The sequence below is a fragment of the Oryx dammah genome, unplaced genomic scaffold, assembly GCF_014754425.2.
Source record: "Oryx dammah isolate SB20612 unplaced genomic scaffold, SCBI_Odam_1.1 HiC_scaffold_5, whole genome shotgun sequence".
Taxonomy (NCBI): Eukaryota; Metazoa; Chordata; class Mammalia; order Artiodactyla; family Bovidae; genus Oryx; species Oryx dammah.
Window position 1 is genome coordinate 88,133,201 of NW_024070189.1, and position 14,380 is coordinate 88,147,580.

A 14,380-nucleotide genomic window follows, 5' to 3' on the forward strand; every position below is an offset into this window, starting at 1 on the left:
ATCCTAGACCGGCCCATTCCAGGCCCTGCAGAGGGTTTCCCCCTCCAGCCCTTTGGTGGCACCATATGATATGATGTTAGTTCCCCAACCAGGGATGAAACCCATGTCCCCTGCATTGGCAGAACGTTGTCCTAACCGCTGGACTTGGGAAGTCCCTCATCTGCTTTCTTCTTGCCTTCTTGCTGTGCTACCTGCTGGTTTCACCTGGCTTTTCTCAAGACCCCTGTCAGATGAGGGAACTGATAAGCACAGCAGTCTGAAAGGGCCTGGGGTTCCAGCCTGTCTGCTGTCCTTAACCACTGGATTTCACAGCCCCCTACCCTTTGGCTTCTGCCTCCAGGAAGCCCTCCCTAACACACTGCTTCCCCCTTTACCCGCCAGGATCTGAAGTCAGCCCTGGGCTGTCCAGCAAAGACCTGCAGATGGCAAGAATATAATCACGGTTGAGAGAAAGGAGTCTAGAGAGGGAGGAGGGCCAGCCATGAGGAGGAGGTCTGAATTACTGGGTTTTGTTGAATTAGGTTGCATTGTCCAGAGGTGCCCCGCCCCAACTCAAAGCTGTTTTCCTCCCTCCCTTTGGACCTGGGACAGCTGCTTGCCGACCTCCACCTGACCTTGGACTTGGTGAGGCCATGCAGCATGACTTCTGAAGCCAGGCTGCTCAGATCCGCCAGCCACATGAGGAAGCCCAAGTCACACAAGAGGCCCCCTGTGGACACCTGGCCCAGGTTCCGGCCTCAGCATGAGCCCAGCCCACGGTGATGAACCTTCCCAGTGGAGGACCCAGGTGTCCTAGCGCAAGGACAAACCGAGCCTTTCAAGCCCTGTCTGCATCCTTGACTCATAGCACCGCCAGGAATAACAACACGGGACACTAGGTTTGGGGCAGTTTGTTGCAGGACAACGGAAAGCCGCAACGTGAACATGCAAACGGGTTTTTATGACTTTTATTAAATCCTTACAAAACAGAATACAAAATTCCGGCATTGACAGTTGGTGAAAAGGAAAACTTCTGAGCTGTTATCAGCTCACCTGGTAGAGTGGAGTTAAAGTGCTTGGATGTTTTTCCCCCACTTTAAATTTTTTTTTTTTTTTTTTACCCATCCTAACATTGAAACACTGCTGTGCCCCCTTCCCCCAGCGCCGGAGCAGCCTGAAAGCCAGGCTCATTCACAGTAACGGTTCTGACCAGTCCTCCGGGCCGCACTGTTCGAGACAGCGGGGAGGAAGTGGATGTCCCACCTTTGGATTAAAAAAAAAAAAAGCGGCTCACAGCTCAGCTTTCCCGAGTAAAATGGCCATGGCGCCTCGCAGCGGGCGAGAGTCCGTTTGTTTGTTTGTTTCTTTTTTTTTTTTTTACAAAAAGGCAGAATTCTCGGCTGCAAAACGTGGAATCACAAATGGGAGAGAAATGATGGTGGGGGGGTTGCCTCCACACCCCCGGAGTCTTTGGAAAGGCCAGTCCACAGATCCGGCGGGCGGGGAGGGGAGGCGGCCCCCACCAGCCACCTAGGACTGTGGCAACATCCAGACGTGGGGGGACCGAAGAAACGGCGCCCGAGCTCCCCACGCCTCGAACCCCTCCCCCCACATTCAAGTATTCTTCAAGAACAGGGAAGGGAAGTCAACTTTTGTTTTAGAAAACTAACGAAACAGAACTTACGACTAGAAGCCAGATCGGGGTACCCGCAGAAGCCGGCCGGGACCCTGGGGACCGCCTGCCCGCGCCCGCCACCCCGCCCCCGCCCCGGCAGAAGCCCCTGTGCACGTAGAAAAGGAAGCCTGTGTATTGCATAGTGTCTCCCACCCGAAGCCCAGGCGTCAGATCGGGGAGGGCCCAGACTCCCCAGACCGGCGGGTCACGCGACATCTGACTCGGGCGCGGGCGGACGGGGCAGCAGCTGCGGCCTTTTCCTGAAGGTGGGCGGGGCAGAGACGCCGCCCGGGGCGGGGGAGGGGGGGCTGACGGGGCAGCCACTCCGGACCCGAGGGGCGGCCGGGCAGGACGTGGCCGTGGTCAGACTGAGCCCTGAGAAGGGGCACTCGGGTGCCCGGGTCTGGGGTCCGCGGGACCCCCACGTCGGCTGACGGGCGCCTGTCCAGCCCCTCCCGCTTGCCCTGGCGCCCTCCTCCCGGGTGGGCAGTCCCCAGTGGAGGGGCCAGAGGAGGGCCCATCAGCTGCAGCTTAAGGTCAAGGTTCGAGGGAGCCCCGATTGTCAGTCGGCGGGAGGGGTGGGGTGTTCAGTGGGCCTCACTCCGCCCTCCCCGCCCCAGGCTCCGCTCCCGCGACTGCGGAGACCTGAGAAACCCCCCGCCCCGCCGCCCACCAGGGTGTCTATGGGGAGGGAAGAAGCTGCCGTCTCATCCAGGGGAGGTGGGGGTGGACCGGTCCCTGAAAACACCGCGAGGGCCGGAGAGGGCCGCGGGGCCCCGCCCGGCCCAGGAGACGCCACGCCCTCCCTCTCCTGAGTCCCGCGGGCGGAGGGAGGGGCCTTCACAGTGGCCGAGGCGTCCCGGGCGGGGCGGCGGGAGGGCCCACCCAGCCGCGCCCGCAGCTCTCCTCCCCCACCCCCCCAGCCTGCTTTGCTTTTAACACCATTGGAAGGAGGGGTTGGGGGGAGAGAAAAAGAAGAAGAAGAAAAAAAAAACCAACAGCAAAAACCTTATATAAAAAGACCCCCGAGCTGAGCAGAGCGCCTCGGAATCCAGCCGGGAGGGGGAAGGAGGGGATGGGGTGAGGGGAGCCCGCTGGTCAAGGCGGGCGGGCAATAGCTTAAAAAATCTTTTTAGATCTGACAGGTGGGGGAGGCCTATGTACAGAGGGAAGGAAAGGCGTCACGCGTGGTCTCCCACCAGGACCACGGGGGCCGCGGACAGGCTGGCGCGCTGCCGCCGCTGGGCCAGCTTAGACTGGGAGGGCGGGGACAGCTGCAAGCAGCGTGAGGTAGCTCGGATGACCACGGGCTGGCCCTGCTCAGCCTCCTCCTCCGCGGCGTCTTCCTCCCGCTGGGCCAGCTGCCGGTTCATGGCAATGGCCTCGGCCGCGAACGAAGTGAGGTCTTTGGCACAGCTATTCCTGGGGACCGGGCGGGGGTGGGGGTCACCATGGAGGGACCGCAGACCCTAAGAGGTCCCAGTCTCCGATGGGTGGGTGTGGGGCTGGGGCAGCAGTGGGTTGGAGCCCCCCTGGAGTCACAAACTCTACACCTGATATAAGGACACCCAAGCGCTTGGACAGCTTCCCTGCCCCAGGGCTGAAAGGGTTTTTTTTACATCTTAACATTTAGCGCCCCTCATGGACTTGGGGCTCCCCACTTGGGGCCTCACCTCTGCAGGACCATGGGCGTGGGCAGGGTGTTCTCCGGGGCGCACTGCAAGGAGACAGAAGAGGCGAGGTTGGAGAGGAGAGCCCGCCCACCCGCGTGGCGCTGGGCTGACTCTGAGAACACCAGAGCACAGGGGCGGTGAACGCAGTGCACCTGCCGGTAACCAGCCAAGTTGGGGGCGGGGCTTGCCTCAGCACAGCTGCCCCTTCCAGGTGGTTCCCAGCTCCTCGAAGAGGGTGGAAGCCCCCTCCACCTTGAGTCTTTGCTCCCCACGGTGCCGAACTTTGGCCTAAGCACCTACCCTCTGGGACGACCACTGGGCAGAAGACAGACACATCGCGCTTTTCCCAGACTGGTGGGTAGAGAGCCTGGAACTGCCGTTGGCAGGCCATGAATCTACCTTGGCTTGCTGCCTGAGTGCCACCTGGCTGACCTCAGCTTGACGCTGTTCGAGAAAAGAGGCCCCAGCACCTCCTGGACACAGACCTTGGCAACAAGGAGCGCCTGCAGTGCAGATTGAACTTGGCCAGCAGGCAGTGGGGGTTTCCCTACTGTGCCCTAGCTCAATCTGGGGCTCTTTGACCCCTTGCTCTGAGTAACCCTGGCCCATCGGCAGACGCTTGATGGAGGTCTGAGGACTCCCATGCTTCCTGGGGCTCCCACTCACCCCCTGCACCCAGGGGTGCTGCAGGACTTGGGCAGCGCTCAGCCTCTGTTTGGCATCGCGGACGAGGAGCTTGGAGATGAGGTCTTTGGCAGCAAAGGAGATGTGGGCCCAGTCCTTCTCTGGAAACTCGTACTTGCCCTCCTGGATGCTCTCAAACAACATGTTCTGGAGAGGACACGGGGAGAGGGGTCAGCTGCAGCTAGCAAGGGCTAAGGCCATGTCCCCAATGCCTGGATGGGCAAGCCCAGACCTGGAGGGGCACCCCTCCTCCACCACATCCCGTGTGACGTGGGCCTGGGCTTAGGGAAAGTGTTCTGAGCTCAGCTAGCAAGGCAGGGGTACTGGGAGGCTGGGCCAGAGAGTGGCTTCCGGGAGGTACTTGGGCTCTGCTGGAGTGAGCCGAATCAAGGGGAAATCAGGCCATGACGCCTGAGCCTCAGGTGGTCTGTAGAAGGCTAGAACCTGACCACCCCAAACCATAGGCCTTGCCTTTGGAAACGAAGAGGCAGTGGCCTGCTAATGTGGCCAGTGGTTGGAGGCCAAGCCCTAAGGGGTGTTCAGAGGTACACGAGACAGGATCTGCGGTTGGATATGGGTTTGTGTGCAAACAGGGCAGCCCTGGGGGGTGCACGAGCCGGTCCCCAGGGTGGCGGGTAAGTGTATACATAGGCCAGGCCTTGGGGGGCACCAGGCAGGCCACGGTGAAGGTGCGCAGCCTGTGTGTATGAGCGTGTGTGCAGGCCGAGGCAGGCCTGGCGGGGTGCTGGGGGAGGGGTGCACAGCAGGCCGCCACTCGCACCTGGCAGGCGGGGCAGGCCTCCCCGCGGTCCCAGCCGCAGTCGCTGCCGCAGTGGCCCACGAAGGGCGGATAGCCGCTGAGCAGGATGTAGAGGATGACGCCCAGGCTCCAGAGGTCGCAGCGCTTGTCGTAGATACTGGCCTCCTCGCTGAAGGCCTCCACTACCTCCGGGGCCATGTACTCCGCGGAGCCGCACTGTAGGCGGGGGCAGGGCGTTAGGACCCGCGGAGGCGGGAGGGGGCTCACTGACTTGAACTTCCTGAAGCCCGTGCCCGACCAATCAGAGGCTACTAAAGAAAACAGCCCCGCCTTCGCCCTGCCGGCCAATCAGAAGCCACCAAAGGAGCCGGCGCCACCCCCACCCCTCACCCCCACCCAATCAACAGGTGCCGGGAGCACGCCCAGGCTCACAGCCGCGGCTGTGGCCCTGCCCAGCCAATCAGCGGCTGTTGCTAAGCGGAAGCTCAAACTTTGAGGCCTCAGCAGTCAAGCAGGATCCACACCTTGAGGTTATGCAACTGCGGTCTGGGACCGGATTCGGGACCACTCCCGCCCCCTCCGCCTCTGCCAGCACTGCCCCTCCTCGCAGGCCCTCACCGGGGTGAGCAGTTCTGGGGTGGAGATGGGGGAGCAGTCCCCGTTGAGTTTGATGCCACTGCCCAGGTCAAAGTCGCAGATCTTCACGGGGGACACCTGGGTGGGGTTGGAACGGGCTGTGAGGGCTGGGTCCTGGGGGCCTGGTCCGAAAGGAAGGCCGCCCCCTTCTGTGCCCCTCACCTGGTTGGGATGCTCACAGAGGATGTTTTCCGGCTTTAGGTCCCTGTGGGCGATGCCTGCCGGGAGAACCAAGAACCAAGGTCAAGGGTGGGTGGGCACGCTTTTCAGGAGTCCTGGGCAGGTGGACTGGGTGCAAGCACGGACACCTAGGACCCCTGGGGCAGGCGGCCCGGCCACCCACCTTTGTTGTGCAGGAAGTCCAGGGCACTGGCTACGTCCTGCACCACCACGCTGGCCTCCAGCTCATTAAAGTGCCGCCGCTTGTGTATGTGGCTGAGAATGGAGCCTGGGCCAGAATACACAGGTGTCACCTCCACTGCCCAATGCCCAGCACCCACCCCACCCTGGCAGGGAAGCCCCCACTCTGGCCTCTTTGAGTCCAAGGTACTCCAACCTGAGCTGGGGCCACCACCCTGGACCACTAAGGTCCCTCTGATGGGCAGGCCCCCTGGAAGTTTCTCCCTGGTGGCCCTGAGCCCCCAGGCCCATCGGGATCCAGACAGAAATTGCGCCAGGCCACACGTACCACCCCGCATCTTCTCAAACACCAGGTAGAAACGATCCTCCTCCTCAAAGAACTCAATCAGCTCGAGGACGTTCCTGGGGTGTAGGGCAGAGGGGCAGGGGAAGGGTTGAGGCTTCCTCAGGCCCGCATGCAGCCGCAGCCACAGCCCTGCCCAGGAGGGGTGCGCCTCCTTCACCTCCTGCCGGGCCGAGGGCCATGGGCCTGCTTCCACCTTGCCCACCTTGGACTGTCTGGCTTGCCCACCACTGGGCCCACCCACAACACAGGGCCTGGCACACAGTGGGTGCTCATTAAGTGGCCACTGTGGGTGATGAGGAGGCTCTAGGGCCCATTCATCCACTGAAAGGTGGCGAGGGGCTCAGTGCTGTGACGAGGCTAGGTCACGTTACCTGTGTCCCTGGCACTGATACAGCATCTCCACTTCCCTGAAAACCCTGCTCCGAATGTGGCCTGGCTGCTTCTCAATGATCTGAAACGGCCAGGGGTGGGGGATATAGGAGTGGTGAGGGCAGACACATACAGAAACACAACTGGGCCAGCTGAATCCTCCACAGCCCGCCAGAAACTTCCCCTGGGTCATGCCTGAAACTCATCAGAGCTTAGACTTTTAAGCTCTGGAAAGCAGAGCTCTCCTATGGGGGCCCAGAATTTACCGGAAGTCAAACTGTGGTGTCAGCACAAACGGGGCAGCATGTCCCCAGAGGCCTCCCAGGAGGGGTGACATGGCAGGAGAGGCAGAGAGGAGCTGGAGCTCTCCTACTGGAGCAGGCTGATTTGGACCTGGAGCCCCTGCAACTTACCCCTTCAGGGCAGCAGGTTCTTTAGACGAGGCGCCCCCCCATCCACTGCCCAGAGCAGGAGACTGGGGGCTACTGTGGTGACTCACACCCCACCCAGGGTAGTAGAGGCACCTGGGGCACCTAGCTCCCGCCAAGCTCTCCTCCTTGCCCGGGCACCACATCACCACATCTTGTCTCCCAGTCCCATGCTAATCTGGGGGACACCCCCAGCACCTGCTGGGACCTTCTTCCTAGGCTGGACCTTGGGCTCCCTCTCACTGGGTGGGTGGGCAGGCTTGGTCACCAGCATGCTCGGGGCTCCAGCCCACCAGCAGCCTAGGGGAATGCCTATGGTGTGTTCTGCTGGTCAGGCTCCAGCAACAAGCTACCACCATGTCCACTGGCCACTGGGCCTGGGCCGCCACCCGAAGTGCTGTCCCACCTGTCGAGTGACAGATACACCTGCCCCACAGATTCCAGGGGCTCCTTGACACAGTGCCAGCAGTCATGCCCTTCTGGAGTTAACTGAACCTCATCCCATCTCCTGGGAACGTGGCTAGGGCCCCCACTCCATGGAGGAGACAGCAGTCCCTCTCAGGAGGGATGTGGCCTTCTGGGGTTCCCACCCAGACACCTAGCCTAACCACTCCCTGCCTTGGTCTCCCTGTCCGTCAGAGTGACAGGAGCCAGCCTGCCCAGCAGGGCCCGTAGAAGGGAGGATTTGGGAGCCCCCCAACCACGCAGAGAGTGCTTGATGCTAGGTGTCCAGTCCTGTGGCACCATCACCCACCCCACCCAGGCACTCCCAAGGGGCGGGGGCCACAGCCACCCAGGTCACCAGGCTTCCGCCAAGGCCTGAGGTTTCCAGCCAATTCCGCTTGCCTTGGAGTACCTGGCCCTCCTTCCTGGGCAACCAGCCTCCCATGACCTCACCCAGCCCAGACGCAGAGGGTCACGAGGGAAACCTGGAAGGCTTCTCAGAAGGTGGGGTCTGATGCCTGGCCAGGCACATAGGCTGCATGGCCACACCCTGGGTCAGGGCAGCACAGGGCAGGCAGGAGGCTCTCACAGGCCTGCCCTGGTCTCCCCAGCTGCCCAGCTCCCCAGACTCAGAGTACAGGATTTTGATCTCTGTATCAATGCCCAGAAGCATTCCTTAGCCTGGGAACAGGAGCCTGAATGACCCAGCACGTGAGCACTGGCTCTGACTGAACCCCCAGTTCTCGGCGACCCCTCTGGCAGTAGGTTCTTGGCCACCTGTGCTGGCGTGCCACCCCTGGTCACTTCTCACCTGGACTTGGAGGCTCAGCCTGGGCTGACCTAGATTCCCAGGGGTGGCTCGAGTCACCAGCCTTGGGGCCATTTTTAGACACTGGTTTTCCCCGGCTGTCAGTCTGGCAGCTCAGATGCCAGCTCCCTTCCTTCTGCCACCTCTGGTGGTGCCAGACCCTGGCACTGCTGGGGAGAGGCAAGGGGCATGCTCCGGTGCCGTGGGCTGGCTCACCTTGACAGCATACTCCTGGTTGGTGATGAGGTTGATGCAGGTCTGCACACGGGCATGGGCACCCTCCCCAAGCACGTCCTCCTGCAGCTGGTAGACATCTGTGGAGCCGGCGGTGGAGGTGAGAGCCTCCCTGGGCCAGCCCATCTTACCAAAGCCCCCACCCCGGCCCGCTCCACTAACCTTCAAACTTGCCCGAAAAGCTGTCGGTGGCCCGGCATCTCTTCTTCTTTTTGCCTCTCTTCTTGGCATCAGGGATATCGATGGGCTGGCTCGTGGGCATATCTGTGCCGGGAGGGCTGGAGGTGAGGCCCACTCAGCTTGGGAGGTGGCCCAGCCCCAGCCCCCCCTGCTCCACCACCAGAGATGTGCCCTCCCCTCAGCCCCTCACCAGGGCGGGTTGGACACTCTGGGCTGAAGTCAGGCTCCCCGTGGCGGGCCTGGTCTAGGGTGAAGGCCAGCTCGAAAGGATTCTGCCCCTGCAGGAGAGGAAAGGACAGAGCTCAGGCCCTCTCCCTGTCCACACACTGAGGGGCACAAAGCCTGGCTTTGCCAGGCCACCAGAAAATTGACCCTTCACCCACCACATGCAGCCGTCAGGGCCTATGCTGAGGGGATGTGGTACAGGAAGAGGCCAGTTGCAGGTAGGAAGGGAGTGTCGCTTCCCAGGCCAGGCCTGAGTTACCATGGGGCCCAGGTTGTGGCATGAGCCCTGGTCTGTTCACTTGCAGGATGGGGCCAGCACCACTACCTGGCACAGAGATCAAAGGTGTGGGGCAGCCACTGGGAGGGACTGAGTCAGTGGCTTCCCTGGGTGGGGCTCCCAGCCAGGTGGCCCTGCCTGCTTTCCCATGGCCTCCTGGCCTCAGTTTTTCCCTCTGTGAAATGGGGCAGCACGGTCCCCTTTGCTTCACACTGTCCTCTCGTCTCCACTGCACCTTCTTGCCACCACATTGCCTGTGATGTACCCCCATCCCCAACTCTGAGCCTCCTCTCCTGCTCTCACCCCCGCCTCGTCTGCTTTCAGATCCTCAGCACCATGACCCATGCAGGGACACAAGGGAGAGGTGCCTATGGTCTCCCACATGAGCACTGGCTGCTCCCTGCCCAGCCCTGCCCTGGCCACAGCCCACAGGAGGGAACCCCTCACAGGCCCTGGTGTCCAGCTAAGGAAACAACCCGGGTAGCAAGCAGGGGCCAGCTCAAGGTCACCCCCGACAGCCTCCAGGTCCTCTGCAAGGGACCCTAACCCGGGAACAAAGGTGGCTAGGGTTCCTCCCAACAAAAGACAACTGGGATAAATATGTTCCTGCAGAGCAGGTTGAGCATGACGACTGGCAGCCATGGCAAGGCACGAGGGTTGGGACGCTGAGGCCCACCAGCTCAGCTTGCTCTCCTGAGCTCCACGAGTCAGGGCGGACCAGGTGGCCAGGGCTTCAGGTGGGTGTGGGGGGCCTGTACACACAGCCATGGTGCCAGCCCTGACATTGGATGACTTGGGTCAAGCTGCTGCCCCTCTCTGGGCCTTGGAACAGCTGGACCCAGGGCTCTGGTAGGAGGGCCATCTGACAGAGAAGAAATGCCAGGAGACCCTCCAGGAACACCCAGGGGTCCACCGGCAGAAGAGGCCAGGCCAGATTCCTTCAGACAGGAGGCCCGGAAGCCAGTCCGGCAGCAGAGGGGCAGGCAGAGGTCACAGGGAGCGGCTGAAAAACAGGCGTGGGCCCGCCCGGACTCCCCACCCGCCTGCAGATAGTTGCTAGGAGGCCCAGCGGGCGGGGGCGAGGGAGGGAGGCAGCACTGCAGCCAGTGTACGCGGGCTCAGCCACCAGCCCCTGCCCTGCCCGCCCAGGGCTCTGGCACCCATGGGGTCAGGGACACAGCTGCGCCAGCGCTGGCAATCTGCTCCGATAAGTTGGCACTGGGTGACCACCTCCACTGGGGAGGAGAGGAGGGGTAGCACCATGGGGGTGATCAGGAGTGGACATGAGGCTCGGGGCCAGCGGCTCCTCACCAGCTACCCGACCCCAGCCTACTGATCTGAGCACCTGGGGGAATCGTAGGACTACGGAAGGGTGCAAGGACCTGAGAGAGGCTCTGGGTCCTGACCAACCTCCTGCCCCGTCCTAGCCTCCAGTGCAAAGAGCTGGACCCTGGAGAGAAGAGATGGCCAAGCCACCAAGATGAAGGGACAGCAAGCCTGCTCCTGTGTCCTTGTCACCACGTGCAGAGGGCCTGCAGGGTGGGGTGGGGGGAAGGCCCACGCCTTCCAAGCCTCTACTTTCCCAGCTTAAAAGGGGGAAAACACACCAGAGACATCTGGCAGACCAGGGGAGCAGCTGGGTGCAGCTGGAGGAGACGCTGAGAGTGGCCAGCCCTGGCCACCAAGAGGGCCACCTCAGAGCTAGGACTCCCTGCCCAGGGTCCCTCCAACTCCCTCAGGGCTCCCACGGTCCCACCTCGGTGCAGGGCTGTCGTGTGGCCTGCAGAAGCCAGTCCATGCTACCAGGCAGTGTAGTCAGACCAGGCCCAGGCCTGGCTGCAGGCCTCCAGTCAGCAGGCCTTGGCAGGAGGTGGGTGGAACCATCCAGAAAGTTCAAGTGTGCTTTGGCCACCATGCTGGCCCCACACGCTAACCCCATCTTGGCTCCCGCCCAGCCCCCAGAGGGGACAGACCACTACCAGGGACGTCTCTCGTCCACCCTGCTCCTGCCCAGCCCCAAACACTTGGACATGCCAAGGCTGGAGCTGCCCTGGGAGGCAGGGGGAAGCCAGGATGACAGGCGTGTGGGCAGGGGTGGGGCGCTGGCCTGGGACGCTGCCTGGATGGGCTGGGAATTTTAACCTAGTCTCAGCTTGCTCCTCCTACTGTGGTTGCAGTTCACCTGTAGGCACTGGAGCTCAAGCATGCACATACACAGACACAGACACACACACACACACACAGGTCCTGCCTTCTCTACAGGGCAACAGGTCCTTGCCCAAAAAGGCCCAGGGAAGCCATTACATAACCCAGCCAGTGGGGTGGGGTGGCCATTGACATCACTGCCTCCCCAGGGCTAGGCTCTGTGGGGCCCCTGCCTAACACCTGCCTGCCCCCCCCCCCAGACTCCCTCATCTGAGACCAGAACTCGACTGCCACAGCCATGGGGCCGCCACAGAAACTTCCTGCTCTGACAGGAAATAGCACTTGGGCCTGGGGTGTCTGGGAGGTGCAGAGCTGGGAAGGCATTCAATCCACTGCCGCATTCTGTAGACCACCCAGGAGGGTGTCCCGGGGACTGCAGCCCTGTCTTGGGCTCCTGGAGAAGGACCCAACAGACCCTCCCAAGCCCTCCCATGACGCTGGGGACAGGACTATGGCTGCTGACTACCCCAGCAGTGCACACTAGTTGGGGTCTGCAAAGGACACACAGCCAGGGGCCCTCATGGGCAGGGCCCCCCCAGTTCTGCCTGGGGTTCTTGGAGTAAAGATCCCAGAGGCCCCAGGGCACTAGGGACTGACTGTGGCACACTGAACCCCGCCCCAAACCAGCACATGCCTGGCTGGGGTCTTCATGGGTACACATGGGTAGAGGCCCCATAGACTGGGGAGCTCCTGGAAGAAAGACCCCACAGGTCCCAGGGTGCTTGAGACTGGACTGTGGCCCAGGATCACCTACCCCGCAAATGAATACCAGGCTGGGGCAAAGTGTGAGGTTGGCATGAGCCGCGGGAACTGGGGGCGGGTTCCAAGTCCAGTGGTCCAGCCCTGGGCGCCCCCAAACCGACCTGACCCTCACCTTGAAGGAACGATGGAAGCCCTGAAGTTCGGCTGTTTTCTTCTGCACCATCTTCTGTCCGGGCCCCGCCAGCGGGGGAGGGGACGCGGGGCCCGGAGGGCCGGCCCGTGGGAGAGGGGCGGCAGGGGAGGGGACCCTGAAGGCGGGAGCAGACAAAGGAGGGCGTTGAGTGGCCGCGGCCGGCTGCGCCGGGAGCCCAGGCCAGGGCGGCGAGGCTCCGTAGGGCCCGATCCCCACGCCCGGGCCGGGGCCGGGCCGGGCCGGAGTCGCAGGGCCACACTCACCGGGGTCGGGCTCGGGCCGGGGCCGCAGTGCCGCCGCCCGAGACGCGCAGCCCGGACCCCGCTGCGCGGACCGCGCGGGGAACAGCGCCGCCACCGCCGCTGCCACCACCGCGGACTCCTCGGCCTGGGCCGCCACCGCCGAGAGGAGCCGGGCGCGTCGCGTCGCCTCCGCCTTTATAGGCCAGGCTCGGGCCCGCCCCGACGCAGACCCCACCCCTCTGGGCTCCGCCCATGCGCACACGGCGGGGGCGGGGCTGGAAGGCCCCTCCGGCTACAGGGAGTGTCTGCGCGCCTGCGCCTTGCGTGACGCGGGACTCGGGGCGCGGGACCCGGGAAGGATCTTGGCTTGCTCGGACAAGTCTGCCGGAGGCTCGGGGAGACCCGCGGGACCCTGATTCTGAGCTGGAGCTCGGCCCTGCCCTCTGGCAACAGCCCTAGTCTACCAGGCAGGGCCTAGGATGCACTGACTTCTATGGGCAGCACGCCTGCTATAGAACCTGCTATAGCTCCCACTTGGATCTCTCGGCTCTAGGATCTGCCGTGGCTCTTTTTCAGCTCCCGGATCCTGGCCCCAGCTGTCGTGCAGGCGCACCAGCTGTCGTGCAAGTCCACCCCAATAGGCTTATAGGCCCAGCTGCTTCCCCAGGTTGCTCCCCAAGAGTTCATCCAGTTGTTGACTGGGAAAGGGGACGCAGTAGCGGTTGGCGACAGATCTGTGAAGAACCGTCCCTCAGTCCTGCAGAAAGGAACGTTTCCCTTGACTGATGGAGGAAAAGCCCAAGGGGTAGCGGTGACCAGGACAAGAGGCAAAACACAGCCCCATTTTGGCTGGAGCCCTTGACCCAGACTCTGAGAGAATGAACCAGCTCTTCATCCCCGCAGCCCTGCCGCGGATGATCCTCAGAGCCCGTATCTGGACACTTAGTGTCTCACGTTTGCAGAGTAGACCGTCTTCCCTCCCCTCCAGGGCTCAGCCTGTCCACTGAAGCATACGTGCATGCGTGCATGTCTATGTGCACGCATAGACGGGCTGGGTAAGATGTGAGCTTCCAGAGGCTGCTTCTGGAGCCCAGAAGTCTGAAATTCAGGTGTCATCCTCAAGGCCACACCCTCTCCGAAGGCCCCATGGGAGGATCCTTCCTACTTCTTCCAGCTTCTGGTACTTGTTGGCAATCCCCAGTACTCCTTGGCTGGTAGCCACATCACCCATTCTCCGCCTGTCTTCATGTGACCATCTTTTCTGTCTCCCTGTGTTTCCTCTCTCTGCTAAGGACACCAGTCATTGCATTAAGGCCACCCTAATCTAGTACAACCTCATTTTAATTTGATCACACCTGGAGACTTCCCTGCTGGTCTGGTGGCTAAGACTGTGCTCCCAATGCAGGAGACCCAGGTTTGATCCCTGTCAGGGAACAAGATTCCACGTGCCGCAACAAAGAACATGCATGCCGCTGACCTCAGGGAATAGAAATGAACTGAGGCCTTGCCTCCGGGCTATCTTCCTAGGTCCATTGGAGCTCCAGTCCTGTGCAGCCTGATCTGGGAGTCTGGCTGGTGGGGGCATATTTTTTTCCCTAACCCGGAAGCCACGTCCAGCACTGGGCACTGCTCAGAGGAGCTCTTGTACTCTCACAGAGTCTGGACAGGTGGTCCCTTGGTGAGCCCAGTACCGTGGGTGGGGAAACAGGAAACAGAGATGGGAAGATAGCCCCCACCTTTAAGGTCCTTCCACCTAGGTCTCCTCTCCTCAACCCAGCTGAACAGTGTCCCTGGCTCCTACCCATTCAATGCCAGGAGCCTCAGCCCCTACCAGTCGTGACAACCAGACACCTCCCAGCATCTCCTGGAGAGCAGGATCACCCACACACACACACTGCTTATGCCCTCTGGGTGCCCTGAATCCTGCAGACCCCATCCTGTGCTTGAGGAGGGAGCACTT

General features: G+C 62.2%; 1 protein-coding gene across 2 annotated transcripts; it reads right to left on the minus strand.

Annotated features, from left to right (window-relative positions):
• Positions 1 to 930: 930 nt before the first annotated feature.
• On the minus strand, positions 931 to 12,567 carry MKNK2 (MAPK interacting serine/threonine kinase 2). 2 transcript variants are annotated; one of them, XM_040241841.1, is made up of 14 exons: positions 12,442 to 12,567; positions 12,158 to 12,293; positions 8,767 to 8,854; positions 8,559 to 8,660; positions 8,379 to 8,476; positions 6,485 to 6,564; positions 6,096 to 6,169; positions 5,751 to 5,855; positions 5,570 to 5,625; positions 5,390 to 5,485; positions 4,793 to 4,987; positions 3,994 to 4,158; positions 3,328 to 3,371; positions 931 to 3,076 (listed from the first exon to the last, which is right to left on the minus strand). In XM_040241841.1, the coding sequence occupies exons 2-14, from the start codon at positions 12,206 to 12,208 to the stop codon at positions 2,836 to 2,838; spliced, it is 1,395 nt and encodes a 464-aa protein (XP_040097775.1). In that variant the 5' UTR covers positions 12,209 to 12,293; positions 12,442 to 12,567; the 3' UTR covers positions 931 to 2,835. The 2 variants fall into 2 exon arrangements, with proteins under 2 accessions (XP_040097775.1, XP_040097776.1); XM_040241842.1 differs by lacking the exons at positions 8,379 to 8,476; positions 12,442 to 12,567 and having other exon boundaries at positions 12,158 to 12,237.
• Between the last annotated feature and the right edge of the window lie 1,813 nt (positions 12,568 to 14,380).

Bases quoted from the DNA above. Each gene is read 5' to 3' on its own strand.
- MKNK2 (XM_040241841.1), bottom strand. From the start codon at position 12,208: ATGGTGCAGAAGAAAACAGCCGAACTTCAGGGCTTCCATCGTTCCTTC. The intron at 5,856-6,095 runs GTACGTGTGGCC...ATTCTGGCCCAG, and splicing joins GTTTGAGAAGATGCGGGGTG to GCTCCATTCTCAGCCACATA. The intron at 5,626-5,750 runs GTGGGTGGCCGG...TTCTCCCGGCAG, and splicing joins GGACTTCCTGCACAACAAAG to GCATCGCCCACAGGGACCTA.